This window comes from Mytilus galloprovincialis, chromosome 8 (assembly GCF_965363235.1).
Source record: "Mytilus galloprovincialis chromosome 8, xbMytGall1.hap1.1, whole genome shotgun sequence".
NCBI classification, from domain to species: domain Eukaryota; kingdom Metazoa; phylum Mollusca; class Bivalvia; order Mytilida; family Mytilidae; genus Mytilus; species Mytilus galloprovincialis.
Window position 1 is genome coordinate 69,857,283 of NC_134845.1, and position 20,257 is coordinate 69,877,539.

At 31.4% G+C, this 20,257-nt stretch overlaps 1 protein-coding gene across 1 annotated transcript; it reads right to left on the minus strand.

Annotated features, from left to right (window-relative positions):
- Window positions 1–6,139: 6,139 nt before the first annotated feature.
- Window positions 6,140–15,225, minus strand: LOC143043498 (uncharacterized). Its single transcript, XM_076215783.1, has 4 exons — window positions 14,784–15,225; window positions 11,995–12,097; window positions 8,763–8,936; window positions 6,140–6,909 (listed from the first exon to the last, which is right to left on the minus strand). Exons 1-4 carry the CDS (start codon window positions 15,093–15,095, stop codon window positions 6,695–6,697), a joined length of 804 nt encoding a protein of 267 aa, XP_076071898.1. The 5' UTR covers window positions 15,096–15,225; the 3' UTR covers window positions 6,140–6,694.
- Window positions 15,226–20,257: the final 5,032 nt, after the last annotated feature.

Genomic DNA, 20,257 nt, shown 5'->3' on the forward strand with positions numbered 1-20,257 from the left:
GTGCGTATTGTTATGCTTTTACTTTTCTACCTTGGCTGAAGGTATAGGGGGTTGAGATCTCATAAACATGTCTAACCCAACGCATTTTTGCGCCTGTCCCAAGTCAGGAGCCTCTGGCCTTTGTTAGTATACATATATTTGTTCCGGGGCCAGCTGAAGGACGCCTCCGGGTGCTGGAATTTCTCGCTGCATTGAATACCTGTTGGTGACCTTCTGCTGTTGTCTGTTCTATGGTCGGGTTGTTGTCTCTTTGACACATTCACCATTTCCATTCTCAATTTTATACATTAGAAACGATTCAATAAAACAATAAACTTATCTTTAACAATGACGGTTTCATGAAATGTAATAATTTTAAGGTTCAAAGGCTACCCAAAATAGCACGAGTTACAAGTTAAAACCAATTGTCTTTCAATTAATTGTCTCTGTTTTCTGTCCGTCTCTAGTATCAATTATAAGACTCTTTATCATATCGATTTTTTTGTCAGTTAGTAAAACAGTTGAACTCTTGTTTAATAGTTCATTATGACATTTTTGGAAGTTATCTTCCAAGTCGACATTTTGCTGTTCAGTAATAGTCATCCCATGAGGTCCAAATATTTATATGGTCAGGAACACTCACATTAGATTGTTGACATCATGGATATATACTGCACATGCAATTTATAAGATTGAGAAAAAGAATATAGTATATACAAATGAATGATACTGGTTTCATGATAAAATTTTGATACACCATGTGCCTTGAAAGTACTTAATTTGAGCCTTTTTTTATAGTTTTTAAACGTAAACACATAAGATTTTTAGCTATAAGAAATGTGTATAATCACTCGATAAAAAAAGGACACACTCGAAAAAGCCCGGACTGCTCTCGAAAAAACCCGGACATGAAAAACTGTCGACATTTGCCTTGGTATGTGTAAGAAAATGGCTTTATTCGGTACTTTGGAAAAAAAAGCATTTTAAGGCTAAATTAAACTTTTTAAACGAAAAGTAATGTCAGAATGATACCATCTTTATATCTCAAATGCTAACATATCATGTACAACCTTGTTTATCAAACTGAAGCTTCTATATCACGTCTTGTTAGAAAAGAAGTCTGTTTGTTTACATTTTTGATCATATTCACTCGAAAAAAAGTGGTCATACTCGAAAAAGCCCGATCAAATCACTCGAAAAACCACGATCCTAACCGGACACTATGCCTACCGTGATAACACTGACTTTGTATGAAATACAAAATAATGTAAGAAAGGTATCCTTAAAGGTAAATTGAAGGAAGGAATTGTTTCTGTAAACAAGAGTCTGTAATTGAAAATTGGACAGAAGGGCACAAACACAATGTTCCGGAATATTGACTTTGACATAACTATTGTAATATATTCACATTTCATATATATATATCTTAAGACATTTAGAATGAGAAAAAGATAAAATAATTCCGATGGAAATTCTCAAAGGAAAGTTTCTTTACAAAAACCACAGTCAAAACTCAAACACATTAAAAAGTAAAATCACAAAAATACTGAACTCGGAGGAAAATCCAATCGGAAAGTCCATTATCACATGGCAAAATGAAATGACAAAACACATCAAAAACGAATGCATAAAAACTGTCATATTCCTGACTGGGTACAGGAGTTTTCTAATGTTGAAAATGGTGGATTAAACCTGGTTTTGTGTAAAGTTTTATTGATTCCTAATGTAAAAAATAAACTAAACAGTGAATATTACTTATTATTTTTAATAAACAATACCAAAAGAAGATGTGGTATGATTGCCAATGAGACAACTATCCACAAAACACCAAAATGACACATAAATTAACAACTATAGGTCACCGTACGGCCTTTAACAATGAGCAAAGCCCATACCGCATAGTCAACTAAGAACACATCCAGTATCATTGATAACAATTAATTTTGAAGTATAAGGAAACAAAACAAATATTAACAATATTGCTACAATGACTACAATAAAGTACCATAAAATTTGGTTGCACACTAAACTGTTTATTACGAGGATCAATAAAATATGATTTTTTGAATATTTTTATATTGATCTCGTTATTTCACATTTAGAAATGTTAACTGTTATTGGTGTTTCTTTCCAGAAAAATGTCCATTGTGCTACCTACTTGAACACGTACAGTCGTTTTTGCTGTCTTGTCAATAATAATGTATAGACACGTGAATGGAAAATAACCATGTGAGTTTTCCGAAGTTTTAAGCAATTTCCAACCCAAGAAAAATTGTCTTTTTTATATTAGTTATAGTTGGAATAACCTTTAGGTATTTTGGGTACTCAATGCTCTTAAACTTCGTACGTTATTTGGCCTTCACACATTTTTACCAAACTTTTGTTGGACACCTCATATCCCACATCCCAATAACTTGTCATACAGGTTAAAAACGTTTTGAAAAAAGGACCAAAATATCGTCCTCAATCTAAAATAGATTGGAAAGAGTGTCGTCAAGTCACCAAAGATGCTCTTTCCTCGTTTTGTAAAAAATGGTGTAAACGGGAGAAATCTGATAAAAAATCTCTTGATTCTTATTTGAATAAATGTATGAATGTGGTAGATAAGAAAATATCACATTTTAAAAATAATTTAGAAGTAAATAATAGAGTACATAATACATCTATTTCCAGAATAAGAAATAAATTTCAAATACTTTCAAAGCGGTTTGTGTTTGTACCAGCCGACAAAGCAGCCAACAATGTGGTGGTGGTATGCCGTAAATACTACACGGACGTTCTTAAGAATGAAATTTAAATTCATCTACATTTAAGTCCATCCGCTTCACAGAGAGTCATATAGTAAAGAAGCATATCACAACCACATCAAAGCTTAAGGCTTCTCCTGAACATTTGAAGGTCCCTACTATGTATTGGCTACCTACATGTAAACTACACAAAAAACCATTTAAATATCGTTTCATCTCGGCCTCTAGTAAGTGTTCTACAACTAATCTGTCAGTGCTCTTAACTAGTTCATTAGCTACTATTAAAGAGCTTATCATAAACTATTGTAATAAAATATATGAACATAGTGGTATAAACCATTTTTGGAGTGTAAAATATTCTTTGGATGTCTTAGATAAATTACGGGTTTTTTGTTGGTCCTTTTGATTCTGTTAATAGTTTTGATTTTTCTACTCTTTATACTACACTTCCACACTATCTTATTAAACAAAAGTTTTCCTATTTAATGAAATGGTCGTTTGGTAAAGCTGAATGTAGATATATTTGCTGCAACTCATTTAAAGCCTTCTTCTCTAATGAGAAAGATAAATATGCTAGATATACTTACTGGAGGTTGTAGGTATTCCCATGGGCACTAATTGTGCCCCTTTAATAGCAGACTTATTTTTGTACTGTTACGAATCACAGTTTATGACTAAACTCAGTAAAGACCCGTCGAAATTGCATTTAATTGATAAATTCAACAACACTTACCGTTATCTTGATGATATTTTTTCGTTAAATAATCAAGAATTTTCTCAATATACTGCTGAAATTTACCCCAAGGAACTTACTTTAAATAAATCAAATTTATTGGTTAATAACTGTCCTGTCCTGGATTTAGATATTTCGGTTTTAAATGGGAAACTCCACACTAAAATTTACGACAAAAGAGACGATTTTTCGTTTCCTTATTGTTAATTTTCCATTTTTAGATGGTGATGTTCCTTTGGCACCATCTTACGGTGTTTATATTTCACAACTTGTTCGCTATGCCCGTGTCTGTTGTGACGGTTTTTTTATTTTAACGAACGCAACCTATGTATTACTGGTAAATTATTAAACCAGGGATATCGTTACCATAAATTACTGAAAACCTTTACTAAATTTTTCCATAAATATAAAGATTTGGTTTTGAAGTTTGGATGTACCTGTAGAAAACTTATTTCAAACGGGATAGCACATCCTCATTTATACGGAAATGTTGTTAACCGTGCCCGGAAATTTAGAAATGATCCATGTAAACTTGTCGCTCCTTAAAAAAAACTTATTCTAAAAAGTTACCTATTCAACACTGTAATAAGATCATTGAATATTGTTTTTATTCGAATAAATATTGATTTTGTTATCAGTAGATTAAAAGCTAACTAAATTTTACTAGTATGTTATATATATACATATTCATGGATCTGTCGATACCTGTAACTTGGCAATGCACAATGTCATGTTTTTCTCTGGCTGTTTATGATGTCTTTACACTAAATCCATTGGATGTTGGATGTGTATGGATTGATAGTTTAGTCTTAGATGCATGATTTTTTTTATTAGTTGTTAGTGGCTTTGAACTAGCTGTCAGATAACTGCGAGTACTCTCAGATCTGTTCATTGTGTCTTTTTGTCTCGGGATGTATAAGTACCCGGCCACGTCCACTTATATTTTTGTCCATCTGATGAGTTAAGCCTTTTTCAACTGATTCTTATAGTTCGTTCTTATGTTGTACTATTATACCACTGTCCCAGGTTAGGGAGAGGGTTGGGATCCCACTAACATGTTTAACCCCGCCACATAATTTATGTATGTGCCTGTCCCAAGTCAGGAGCCTGTATATTCAGTGGTTGACGTTTGTTTATGTGTTACATATTTGTTTTTCGTTCATTACAAATGTTAACTATAATGTCGATGAATATTATTGGAATGCATGATTGATTGATTTCTTGTTGCTTAACATCCAGTGGCAAATATAATGCTATGTGATCTTTATATGTGATAAACAGGTGAAAAACAATTAGTTATTGAGTGGACCTAGAGTAAAAAAAGTGCGCTCTTTTCAGTAAAAGATAAGGACAATCAAAACTTTAAAATATACATACAACTGCAGGATGTTGGAAGTCATGCGGCAACAGACGATGTCTGACTTGCCGACAAATACTAAACACTCAAACATTCACTTACCATTCCACTGGCTCTGTGTAAACTATATTTTGTAATGTAATGTTACTTGCAAAACCCAGAATGTGTGTATACCTTCTTCAGTGTCGATGTGGTATTCAGTATGCTGTAGAAACAGAATAGCCTTTCAACAAACGCATATAATAAAATTAACGGTACCAATTTTCTTGCACCAGATGCGCATTTCGACAATACATGTCTCTTCAGTGATGCTCGTGGCCAAAATATTTAAAATTTAAAGCTTATATAAAAGATGAAGAGATATAATCCAAAAGGTCCAAAAAGTATAGCCAAATCCGTGAAAGGAATCAGAGCTTTGCATGAGGGAGATGCATTCATTAATTTATAATAATTTCTAATATTTTGTAACAGCAAATTTTAATAACACAAAAAATCCGTATTTTCATGCCAGTACCGAAGTAAATAAAATAAATGTTCATTGACGTAACTACACCTGCCAGCCCGATCTCCCCGTAAGTCGTCATTTGAGATCACCTGGGCACGCCCAATCTGATCTAAAAAAAACTTTCGAATCACAATCATAGTGTTGGTCATGGTCCAAAAGACTGGTTCGGGAAAGGTTTTGGAATGGAAAGCTAAGGACAGTTTCCCAAGAGGGCATTAATGAAAAAACATAGAATGAGTCACTCATTTTCCTGACATCACTTGTTTCCATTAACTCTGGCTTCTTTACTTGACTTTAACAGTGTTAAATATTTGTTTTGGAATTTTGGAAGTTATACTAGTTTAAATACCAGGGTTCTTTTCATTTGGTAGGGATGTACAAGTACACATTTACGTTCAATTATATCACCTTAGACAAAATATTTCCTTATCACTATCAAACTGCTATTTATTTGGGATGATAAACACGCAGCCTCTGTTTTATTACTTTACCGTTGTCAAACTTGACATATTTTTCCACAATCATACCACATCTTCTTATAAAATTGAGAATGGAAATGGGGAATGTGCCAAAGAGACAATAACCCGACCATAGAAAAAAACAACAGCAGAAGGTCACTAACAGGTCTTCAATGTAGCGAGAAATTCCCGCACCCGGAGGCGTCCTTCAACTGGCCCCTAAACAAATATATACTAGTTCAGTGATAATGAACGCCATACTAATTTCCAAATTGTACACAAGAAACTAAAATTAAAATAATACAAGACTAACAAAGGCCAGAGGCTCCTGACTTGGGACAGGCGCAAAAATGCGGCGGGGTTAAACATGTTTGTGATCTTCTTATATCTATTTATGATTTATAAAGCATTTTCCTTATCAGACACAAATAAACTACTGATATTATTCGTAAGTGCATATACAGACGGCACGTTCAAATCTTTAATACTAATAATTTGTTTTTATCATTGTACGTTGTGTCCTCTTATAGTTGTTTCGGTATTCTTAAGTGTTGTTCATATCTATTATATTGTTCATGTTTAATTTATTGATCGAAAATCAATTTTTATGTTTCAAACTAATATAGTTAAACGAATATATATTTCCAACTGATATAGTTATACAAATTTATATTTCCAACTGATATGGTTTTACGAATTTTTGTAACTAACTGATATAATTATACGAATTTATGTTTCAACCTTATATAGTTATACACATTTATGTTTGATAGTGATACAGTTATGTACAAATTTTGTATCCATAATGAAATATCACATCGGTTTTTTTTTTCTAAATACGAAGATAACAATTGAAAAAAAATGTCAAGTTCATTTGAATAAAGAAACCAACGTTTGAAATAAATGTTTTTACACTTAGAGTACAATTTCGCAAACAAAAGAGTTTTTTTGCCGAATATTACAACTTTCATCATAAATTGCATTGGCTGTCAGAGAACCACACGAGGCGTCACTATCCGTGCGATATCCACTATCAAAGTCATTCAGTTGAACAGGCATGGTATATATATTTTGAAATATATCTCCTGTCATCCATCTTTTTGACCGAAGACCAATCCATATGTTAATACCTAAAATAAATATACTCTGTAGCACAAATGCGAAAGACAAACGTTCCTTTCTTTTTAAAATATTGGGCGCATATGAATAATGATGGTAAATTGAGGTAAAATATTTAAAGAAACAAATCTTAATATTTCATATAGAATTAAGTAAATCTTCCATGTAATTCTTGTATAAACTTTTTTTGCATATAAAGATATAATTAGAAAGTCTATACTGTTATGTAACTTTTACTATAATAATATAAATATTTGATGTGAAATTCTTTCTATTTGACACTAATGTTTGACAGCTTAAACTCTTAGAAGTATTTTCTGTAGCAAATATATCTAAACCTTTTTCTATTGTTCACCTAGAAAATATAACCGGATTTCCCCTAATGATTATACAATCAATGTATTAAGTAATTAGAAAGTATAGTAACCTAAAAATATGTAAAAATGTGAATTAGCTTAAAGAGATCTACAACCAATAGAAACTTTTTTCATGAAATTAACTATCCAAGAAAGCATTTTGATTGGTGAATAAAAGAAGTCCAACCAGCAGTGACTCCCCTTTTACAACAAAAAAAGGGATAAGATCGATATTCCACAAATCATTTAATGACATTTTTTCAACATCCTATAATTAACAGCAGTATTATACATGTATCACTGAATATATGAGGAAACATTACTCATAATATGAAACAGTTTAGGTATCATAAATATATAAACTTTGAATTCATTCGGGTAAACGGCGGATCAAGAATTGTTCATATAATGGACCTTATTGCCATAAGAAAGTACCACTCCAGTGATTTCCTTAATAAACAATCAAATTGTCCAAGAAAAAGAAGTCCCTGCCCATCCCCCTGAAATCCGCCTTCTGGTAGCTCTAGATCATAAAACTTTGCAATTTTGTCCTTGTAAGTTAAACTCCCGAGAAATGTGCCGTACATCTTTAAAATAAAACTAATAATTTACGATTCAGCCAATGTAAAAATAACCACACCGTACACGATTAATTAGAACTTTATAACTGATATAAATATTTAATCAATCAAATTGTTGATAATCTATTACTATTCTACAACAAACGCATACTCGGCTTTTTTTTAACTGGTTTTGAAAATTTACGGTACTTTAGATTTAAAGTCAAATAATAGTCCATGAGCTTTGTCGCAGATTATCATAAAATTTTGCATACAACCTTGGCTGGTTGTCTTACAAATGAAATTGAAAAAATAATGCATTTATCTGTTTTATTGTCTGAATTATTACAGATTGATTTTTTTCACTATGGGCGAATATTTATATACATGAAGAAAGTATATGAAATCGGCGAAAAATCTACAAAAATTTGTATTAAAACATAAAATCTCGAACATGAAATCTCGAATTCTTACTCCATAGATTTAGAAAAAAAAAAGAAAAAAAAAACATAATGTTGTCGATCTGTAAATTTCTGTTTTAATGATATCATATAATCATAGGGTCACTGACTATAAATCAAAACAGGCAGATAGGGAATGTTAACATTCTATTGCGATTTGTTTTTTTCAAAGATGACGATATCTTATCTCATTTAGTATGCAACTGAAATTAATGACAGACATAGACAGTGAGATGAATGTGAAGTCTTTTTTTACTAACTATTAAAAATCTATTTGTCATAAAAAACGCACATCTGTAGATATCAAAATAGCAATCACGCGTAAAACAGACAATCGCACATCAGCGAACGGCCATTGCACTTCGTCCTAGACCAGCGCACTTCAGGGTGACCATCGCACATCAGTGTCCCCATCGCACTTCAGCGTCCCCCTTGCACCCGAGTCCTACACATATATTCACAATGCAAAATAAATTATATGAGTTACCTTTTAATAAATTCTGCATACATTTCATTTTTTCCAACGTTGTTATACTGACTAATTCTGCACCTTCATCCAAACATACTGTCCTTGCACTCGTCCATGTTGATCCTGAGGTTGACACTAACTTCAGACATAAATTTTCCTTAGTATAACGTACATATCCGTCAACTTCACATTCTGAAATATATATTGTATTCATATAAAAACTATTAAAAAAACTTAAACACATAAAACAAGCATGATGTTGTAGAAAACATAAAGCGTAAAGGATATCTTAGACGGTGGTCTTAGGAACTGTTTATATACCACATGATTATAATTTGTATCATTAAAATGGTTGATATAACAGCAAAAGTAAAATGAATTTGAACGAACTAGCTATGCATTTAAAATTTGAAAACTTGATGATATTAAGGCAAAACGGATATTGGCCGATTTCATGTATTTTTTTTATACAAATCTTTTGAAATTTGTACATTAATTCGGCCGTTAGTTTTTCTTGTTTGAATTGTTTTACATGTTTGAATTCGTGTCCTTTATACATGTGGCTGATTGTGATAAATATACTTTTCTCATTATTAAAGGATGTAAGATGACCTATACTTGTTAATTTCTGTGTCATTTTGGTCTCTTATAAAAAGATGTCAAATGGCCATCATACCACATCTTTTTTGTTATATTTATGCTATATGTTTAGAACCCGGTTCATAAACGGGGACCTCGTTTCACCACATTAACACATTTATACGCCGAGGTATGATGTCAATAATAGGTGATTTCCCTCAAGTTAGGTTAACACTTTCACGGCGTTGTTATATTGAGATTGTCCAAATAACGTGTGCCATAATGAACATAAATGTTAAATCAACCTGCATGTAACTATTTCAGCATATTATTTTCCGTAGTTATTTTGATTTCGCTATTCTTCTTGCGTGCTTTAGTTTGTGTAACGCGTAATTTTTGTTTTTGTTTTGAAACAAATGGATTAACAGTTTCTCCTTTTACATTTGACAATTGTCTTCATTCTGGTGCTGGTCATTATGTTATAGCTATCCGAAATGACAAGATCAAGAAGATATATAGCTTGCTGTTCGGTGTGAGTCAATGCTCACAGTTGAAGACCGTTCCTTGGCCGCTAATGGTTTATTTTATAAATTGTGACCTGAATAGAGAGTTTTCTCATTGGCACTTATACCACATCTTCTTCAATCTATGAAATAGCCAGTCGTAATATTGTCTATTAATGAAGTTCTTAATGGATCCATACATATGTTGTGTGCGGTTAGTTGCTTTGGATTGTTTGATTACTCATTACTTCATGTCCTATTTTTACATACAGACAAATCGGAAAGAAAAACAAAACGCTAGATGATTATCTAAACAGTCAAATGCATGATTGTACAACTGATATTCTAGATGTAAGGTCAATTTCTAATTTACTGTAAAAAGGCTCACCACTTTTTATTTATTTTGTATTAACATTCTCTCATAGATCAAATTTATTCGTTTAGTATATGTTTACTTGTTAATATGTCCTTGATTGAGTTAAGTTATTTCAATTGATATTTTACAGTGTATCTTTATATGTTATGATGTGACACTATCATCGCAGGTAAAGGTTGGCAGTAAACCTGTGTCACCCGCTGCATTTGTTGTCACCTGTCCTAAGTCAGGAACCTATTGTTCAATGGTTGTCGTTTGCTGATGTGGTTTTTAAGTGTTTCTAACTTCTCGTATTTTTCTATAGATTAGACTGTTGGTTTTACATTAGTCGTTTAATGTGCACATTATGTAGGTGTTTACTTTTTACAAATTGAGACTTGGATGAAGATTTGTTTCAATGGCACTCATACCACGACTTCTACTTCTATATATCACAGATTTTACTATAAAAACGTATTCGACTTTAGTTCGTTAAATCATATTACATTTAATGTCCCCAAATACTTGCTTATCAATCCTGTTAGTGTCAATATTTTTTTCTGTTACCGAAAATAATTCTGATATCTAAAACAATTTAGATATCTATACCAATATCACGGCGAATATGATTGTAAGTAGAACTTATGAGAGTTAATTTTGTCCATCGAACCGATCATTGGAACTGATTCTATAGTTTGTGCTGATGATGTGCCGTTGCACCACTGTTCCAGGGGAGGGAGAAGGTTGCTCGCTCACAAAAAGTCTCAACCTCACAACATACAGCATGTGTCTGTTCCAAGCCAGGAGCCTGTAAACGTCAGTGATTTTTGTTCATGCTTAAATTAATTTTTCATTATTTTCTTATTGTCCAGGCTGTTTGTTGACATTGTTAATTTGTTTGTCAAGTTGTTTCAAATTTTACTGCCGATTATACGATATGGGAACTGCCCATTGTTCATTGCCGTATAATTCCTAAAATTGTTTTCATTTGGAACTGTTATATGGTTGTCTCCTTGGCGATTATACATGTACCAAATCCCAAATTAAACATTATGATTTGTTTTTTTATGATTGGCTGTCCCTACAATTTGTTTTGTTCATTTGCTAATTGTGATGAATTTTCGATCGCATGGACCATTATATATTGTTTTTATGAATATACATGTATATTAAAATGTGTTGCTGAAGTCATTTTAGGTCATTTTAATTGTTAATTGTAAAACCAACTTCACCACCTTCAACGAAACTATAAATGTTTAAATTCCGTAACGGGTTTTCTTATCACTTAAGTTTTTATCCCAAAAGTGTAACAGAAAAGACACCATTTAACATGATCGACAATGGAAAATAACTCCAAGGTATCGAGCGTAAAGATTACATTTCTGGAAATGGTGTGCACGGGGCAATCATTTTGGGGGAAATTAAAGTTAATTCGGTTTTTTTTCTAAATGACCAACCCTGCAATGCTATGACGAGTTCATTAAAAAAATATAATAGAACTGTAGATGAAAAAAAGTATAATGTACTTTTAAAAGGGGTAGATCTTGTTTCAGGGAGAACACTCTTTAAATTAGTTATACGTTTGTAAAGGTTAAGTTTTATCAATGAATTTAAGCTGATACCTGAAGCAGATTGGAAATTATCTCTGTAACATAGAAGTTTGAATATACTATTAAATTGGTTCACACAAACGTACAGATGAATTTACGAGTTGTTTCCGCTTACCTAAATCTACATTCTTAAATAATCTGAATAATTCAGTAGCAATGATATCTTCATTGATAATGATATTAAGAACAAAGTCTTCCAATACCTTTCACATCTCTATTACATATCTTTTTGTCATCTTTCAGAGTCTGGCAAAATTCTCCCTCAACACAAGCATCGCTGCCGGGACATGGATCATAATAGGAGTCCTAAATATATAACAAAAAAAGATAAACCATCGTTTGTTTCATAGTAAGCTTTTGCACATATATCCCGTTTCTGAATGATTTGTTGTCATAATTGGTATAAACTACAATGCTAAATAATAGACGAGGAAGGTAATTCAGAATAGCATTATCTATGTTCAGTTAGTACGCTAGTATGTATGAATTCACAATATATAAGGTCAAAACATTAGTTTTGAAATGATAATGTGGAACGATTTTCTAACCTTATTTGTCTATTCTGGCTTTATATGCACTTTCAGGGACGTATACTCAACATTTGGTTTTATTCATACCAACAAAAATTAGAAAACCCTTCGGCATTTAGCAAAAGTATGTGTTCTATGCGCATTTATAGATTTTTTCCAATGACCTAATTTCAGTCAGAGTTTTTTAATTACTTGTTTACCATTGGTGACGAACAAATTCCTTCATCAATCGTCAATTGCTCAACTTTACTTTACCCCCTATATCTTCGATGATTTTTTTTCGATTTTCATCTTTTTTATAGATTTCTAAATTTATGCTATAAGTGCACATTAATTAGACATAGAAGTTGAAAGACGTACAACTGAAAAACTTGAAATAGAAAAGAAATTAATGTTTACTTATTTAAAGTCCAAAATACATTGAAGAATCAAGTATTTCTTCATCACTTTATAAAGACATTTACTGATAACTTAAATTGTTTAATTTGTTTTAATGAATTGTTTAAACGGAAGAAATACATCACAGAAGCCCTTATTTGGTTTGCGTAGTTTCAGCGGTAGCTTATTATGTACTTTTATGAAGGGGAGTGGTTTCATGTTTAGTAAGGAAGATGAAGAAGTCCAATTTAATATTATACTTATTTTCAAAAGAAAGGAGATTATCAATAAAGTTCAACGGGTCAGTAATTAAACAAAAAGATTAACGTGCGCAAGCATCTATTAACCTTCTACGGTACTGAAATTCAAGAGAAGTCAATCGAAACATTTTTTGGCTTGCTTGAATTTGGAAAATGAAATAAAGTGTTCATCGAGTAAGCAACATGGTTTAAACTAGTTTGCTCGATATATGTATAGTTAAGTTGTTATAACGAGGGAGATAAACTACGTCGTTACAACAAATTAGCTAGATCAAAAGACCACGGACCCCTTATTTCAAACATGACAAGTTTATGTGTCAATTTTTATGAACAAATCATCGATTATTTTTTTTAAATTAGATAAATATAAAACAAAAAATAACCCTTGTTTACTTAAGTCATAAAATGTGATTATCAAACATTGTCTGGTTCAACTTGTCAATTTTCTGATTTGTCAAATCTCAAGGGTTGAACTTAGTAGATATATTATTCATTATAGAATACCATATAACATTCAACATTGTATGCAATGTGCATCATTTCATTTTCATTTTATTTAAAACGGATTAAAATGTCAACACAGAATATATTCATAAATACTTTATAAGTATGATCAACTTACAATTATTAGTATGATCAACTTACAAATTTTGTTTTTTTTTTTAAAACATTGTATAGTTATTAGTATTTGAGTGACAGAATTCAGTCACTCGATTTTATCTTTATATCACAGAATTCAATAAGTATAATAGAAAGTAACATAACTCTTATTTGTACTTGTTACTTCTTAAATAAAACTCAAACTGTAAATTGAGATAAAACAGAATTCGGATTATAGATTGAATTATTTCCAAAGAATTGAACTCAAAGCACGAACAAAGAGAAGATTTTCCAAATATTTTGAAACTATCTTTTGAAACAGAAAGGTGTGTCCTTCCAAAGGATAGATATTCCAATAACTAACGTTATGACATGTGGTTTGATTATATATGCAGATTATGTATGCCAATATATTTTTTAGATAAAATATGCAGCAAAAAAAAATTACTTTTTTTTAACCTAATTCATAAAAATGTGGCAAAGAGGAATTATTTCCAAAGAATTGTCACCAATAGTTATCAAAGGTACCAGGATAATAATCTAATACGCCAGACGCCTGTTTCGTCTACATAAGACTCATCAGTGACGCTCAGATCAAAATAGTTGTAAAGCCAAAAAAGTACAACGTTAACCTATTCCTGGGATAAGAAAATCCTTAATTTTTCGAAAAATTCAAAATCTTGTAATAGGAAATTTATACAAATTACCATATAATTTATACTCAGGTCAACAAATTGAGAATCGAAATGGGGAATGTGTAAAGGAGACATCAACCCGACCAAAGAACAGACAACAGCCGAAAGCCACCAATACATATTGAATGTTTCGAAAAATTCAAAGTTTTGTATCAGGAAATTTATAAATGTTTATATAATTGATTTTCATGTCAACACCGAAGTGTTGACTACTGGGCTGGTGATATCTTCGGCTGAAGTAATACATTGATATTGAGTAAAAAATCTGCTGAACAATAAAAAAAACAAATGCAATTATAAAACAAAACAAAACATCTACAAAAAAGCAAATCACTAAAACTCCTCCCAATTAATAAAAAGATCACCGACAAAAAAGAATCACTAATTAATAAAAAACATACAAATGCAATCAAAAGTGAAAACCACAAATATACAAAACGAATAATAAAGAATAACCTAAGTAAATGAAACTCTATGATAGTCCATATCAATGCCCCAACCATAATTCTGTAGTAACAATCTTACTCACCCCTCTGTATTGTGTCATATCAACATACACACAATTAGTTTCGTCCACAAAATCTGTTTCTGAGCTACTAGTCATTTTGTTTATGTCACATCTTCGTATTATACTGTTGTAATTAAATGAATGGCACTTTGTTCTTCGGATACATTCGTTGTAACATGTATTCGGGCCAATGTTAGAGAAAGTGATATATGTATATCCGTTTAACCTAACCCCAGTCTTATCTGCATCTACACGTAATGTTCTGACGGTGCATTGCTGAAAATATGCAACTCCAACATTATAGAGAAATACTACTATTGTGAATACCTCCATAGTTAATGTATGATTATCAGCTAGAACTCAAATCTTTCGTTTTTAACACATTCTCATCCGATTCCGTACCTTCAGATAAAGAGTCGACTACTAGCTAATTGATCCGGGAATTACCGAATGAACACATTCAATATGACACTGTATATATACGGCGTTATTAAATATTTTTAATGAATTTTTATTTTTGTTATTATGTATATTATTTTTTCAACTTCTCTGTAACATTTGTACTTGCATGGTTTTATGAGAATAAACTATCTATCTATTAATCCCAAACAATAACTTGAATTAAATAAACCGGTTTTGCGTCATTCATTTCGATGCTTATTAAATATTTTATCGAAAATGTTACCTTTATGCTTAGTGGGGGGTAAAACGTTTGTCATATTTATTGATTATCCACGGGCAAACACATTAACATCTTTGTCATGCAGTTTTGTTAGCAGTTGGTATATGCATTTCTTTATTAGAATCCATTAATTATATTTGGTTTCCAGAGAATGGTTGATAATATTGGTACATAATTTATATTATTTTTAATGTTGTCGTTGGTTACTGTTTTTTTTTCGTATATTTTCTATCATTAATCAGGCCGTCGGTTTTCTTGTATGAATTGTTTAACGCTTTAACATGTCAGGGCCTTTTGTGATTAAAGGCAACAAAAGTATACCGGTGTCCAAAAGTCATAAATTGATTGCAAGAAAATATATCCGGGTTACACACTAAAACTGAGAAAAACACGTCAACTATAAGAGGAAAAGGAACTACAGGAACACTGAAGTGCAAAAAAAAAAAAAAAAACACAAAAAACCCGCTTACATTCGTAAAAACGAACTTTTTGTCAACAACTGCCATATTCTTCATTTGGTACACTTTAAGAACATGGTGGGTTGAAACTGGTTTAATGGCTAGCCAACCCTCCGCTTTATAACAATGTCTTTTCGCCACTTTTAGTTATTCTCATTGTGCGACTAAAAAGTGTTTCAAAAGGGTAAAGAAAATAACTTTGTTTCATATTATTCACCTCGTATACCTTAATTAATGTATAAAAAACTGAAAATCATATGTCTGAAATGAATGTATGTATAATACTATAAAATCTATAGTATTCTACTTTAAAACAAAAGTTTAACAAAATATCACAAGATTCAAAGCAAGACATGCATATATATATATATATCTGATCATTATGTCGTCTATTACATAAAAATGATTCTATCTTTCCGTTTTTACTTTTATCAGACGCATGGTATTTTTTGCATCCTGCATTAATGAGGCCCAGCATGGGGATGACCAAGTAATCACATAATCACAAATATTTGCCAATGTAATCACATAATCATTAATTATTATTTTAATGAGATAATGAAAAATTCAATCCGAAATAAACAAGTAATCAATAATCATGAACTATTGGGTCTGGTAATCAAATAATCACTATAAAAACGACCAAGTAATCATATAATCAAATACACCAATCATCTCTTTTCCGTTACACACCTTACAATGAACTGTACGTCAAATCATGAATTATTTATAATTTATGGGTGAGGCAAAAAAAAGTAACACAGTCAATACTTCAAGTACATTAATACCACAAATAGATAAGCTGACCATTTTCTTGCAGTCAATTCAGTTTACTTTTCAGCAGTTTTCAAGACGGTACAGTATTATGTTGATGTGTACAATTAAATAGAGACTATAGAACAATTTGAACATGGCCTGGACAGATCTGAATTGACTTACTTCAAAGTACTGAATTTACATCATTGGAAAAATCTGAAAATTGACTAAAAGACTAAAATGACTTTTACAGATCTGAATTTATGTATTTGTGTTAAAATCAGGGGGTCATAGGGCTCAAGATTCAACACACTGTGACAGTAATTGATTTATGCAAACTTTAATTTTTTTGCCGTACTCAAACATGTTAAATGTATTTTTTACATGTAGCATCCAGATTTCAAAAGGATTATTATCCGCAATAACTGTTACAAAACCAAGCAGGAGTATATGTGTTTGTGTCAATTAAATAATAAGATTAACGGTACTAATTTTTCTTGCACCAGATGCGCATTTCGACAATACATGTCTCTTCAGTGATGCTCGTGGCCAAAATATTTGAAATCCAAAGCTTATATAAAAGATGATATATAGTTTGTTTATGGACACAACTCTTATAAACACTGGAAACAATAAAGCCCTTTTTGTTGTCGTTTTTGTAGCGACATCGTGTGACATTGTTGGGTTGATTTTTTTGTAGTCTCCGTAATATATTGACTAGTTTTATATATAGTTGAGGAAATAGCCACAGAGTTAACAATAAAATAAAATACCAACTTACAAGGAACTTACCAACTATTTTTATCGAACAACCTTCAACAATGAGATAAACTCATACCATAGAAGCTATGATATTATACAGGATTACAACATATTGAACGAGCCAAAAGAATAATTAACCCAAAGCATTTGCTTATAGTGTACAAACAAAACTAATGATAAAAACACTTAGACGGACAACAATGTATAACATCGTATAAGAATAATACAATGACTATCTATGTGAACATTTTTCGATGGATTTTTAACTATCTTTCTGCTCAAGTTATTGGCGAGAAAACTAATGTATACCAATGATTTCAACAAGAATGACACAACCTTATATGTTTATGTGTGCAAGTCATGTGCCTCTTGACAATCAGCAACAGACATGTCTATTAAAAACAAAGCAATTAACTACGAGTACTTGGTTTCATTTATTTCTTGAGTACCAATTTCCATGAATTAGGGAGAACTTGCATGTTTGTTGGTGTCTAATTTCGTGGTTTTCCCGAAGTCTACATACAAGCCTATAAAAAATTTGTCATTCATTGAACATTTAATTTCGTGGTTCATTTGTACCATCGAAAATCACGAAATTGGTATCCAACGAATAATAATGCATCAAGAGTATCTTAGTGTTGGAAAGCTTGTATCGATAACCATGTGTAGGATATTGAAGTGGCATTATTTTATTTGAAAATATTTTACTCGGATAATTTAGTTCACGTGTAGTCCTTTTCGCTGCGAATTTATCTCCCGATTTTTTAAATTGACTTGAAGTATTTTTATCAGATACGATCCAAGTTTTACATATTTGCCATGATTTATATTCCCGTTATTTGTCTACTTAGTAAAATTAGTCAGTTTACAGGAAATAAACAGTAATAGATAGCTTACAGTTGTTCAAAATTGAAATCCATTCTACTTATCACCATTTTGATTAGATACGTTCGGGAATTTGCGTTTTGTTATTTCCAATTAGTTAACTAGAGCAAACTCAAATACATTTAATTTCATAATGACTTTTGAATAAGTAATTGCAATTTTGAAAATATATTCCTATTCACTATAAATTTTTAATAAGTAATGTTATACCACCTTTGAAAATATATTCCAGTCGTCATTAGTTTCAGTTATTAAGAAAATCAATGAATCAATATATTCAATTTTATTATAACATAGTTTATACCAGGAATATCTTGATATATATAATTAAATCCCTCTTTTATTCAACAGGTATGAGATGTGGTATGAGTGCCAATGAGACAACTCTCCATCCAAGTTACAATTTGTAAAAGCAGACCATTATCAGATCTAGTTCATGCACATTAGTTTCATAATGTTGCGTATTTATTGTTCTTCTGGAGGTTCAAGCGGAAGAGCGGAGGGGGGTTTTAATATGAATATTATACTGAAAACCTTGTAGATAACACATAGATATAGGAAGATGTGATATGAGTGCCAATGAGACAACTTTCAATCCGAGTAACAATTGAGAATAGTAAACCATAATAGGTCAATGTACATACATTGATAATATCAACACTAGATGAATACATTCCATATGGGTTCTGATAGTTATTCTGCATGAACATATTTGCATATTCCATTGGTTTTGTTTTGGCCGCTCGTGTGGGTATAGATGGGGTTCAGACTTTGATGTTAAAACTACATTTTGAATATTGGGGGTTTCCTCATCAGAGGTCTTCATACATTTGTAGGTTTTTTATATCTTGCAAGTGTTTTTTCTTTTTTGGCACGATGATAAAAAGTTTGGAAAAATTCTACATCGTGAATGCTTGGGTATTTCATTCTTATAATATTCTTTCAAATAGATGACAAAACACGTTACCTTTAATGTACTTTTTTGTCTGAGTCTTCCCATTACTATACCAAGAAATGAAGATACGTTTTAGATTCCGAAAATGAAGTCAGCCGAGCTATTCCCTCGATATCTAATCAATCTCTTTGTCTGCATTTTAAATACCTTTGTCTATTTGTCTACATTGCATTTTATATTATGCATGCTTATCGTTTTGGACGCCGTCTTTCCACGAATTAAATGTTGAGAGTGGATGGCGTTTATCCCCTATTTCAATCGGCTTAGTGGCCTATTATGTGACAGTTGCCACATTTTGTGGATATCAATGCTCCTAGTATGTCTGGGTCCTTCACCATTAAGTTCCTCTGCCTTCTTTTAGGGATGATATCAAACCAATTTTTTTTTCGAGATTTCAAATTCTTCTGAACAACTGACAGACTTTAAGTTTCTTAGCACATATTGTAATTTCCGTTAGTGTGTTAGTCAAAATGGAATATTCTCAAACATGTTACCTAAGTTAGTTTTTTAATTCATTGCACGAGCGAAATGCTATCACAAAATTCATTCTCCGTAAAAGTTTGCTTGTATTTCATGAATTTTAACCCAATTGTTTCAAAAAAAGTAAAATCACAAAAATACTGCACTCAAAGGAAAATCAAATTGGAAAGTCCCTAATCAGTCACAGATATATCGATCTTTAAGGAGTGAAAATTTAAATTTTAACAAAGATGGTTACAAAAAAAATCACTGGTTTGTTGGTTACTGGGAATATATATTTAAATTTGAGAAGAGGGGTAAAAAATTATGGCTTGTTTGACATTTCATTTTCATGATAGTTTTGTTTTTTGAATTCACTTAAATTTACTTTTAGATTTGAATATTATCAGAATAATTATATTTAAGAATACAAACAAAATTAAAATGCTATATAACTTTTTTCCATAACCTATTTAAGAATAACCCAAATAGGACATCACGTGAAAAGAAAGTTGTAATGTCACAGGGCCAATTCTTT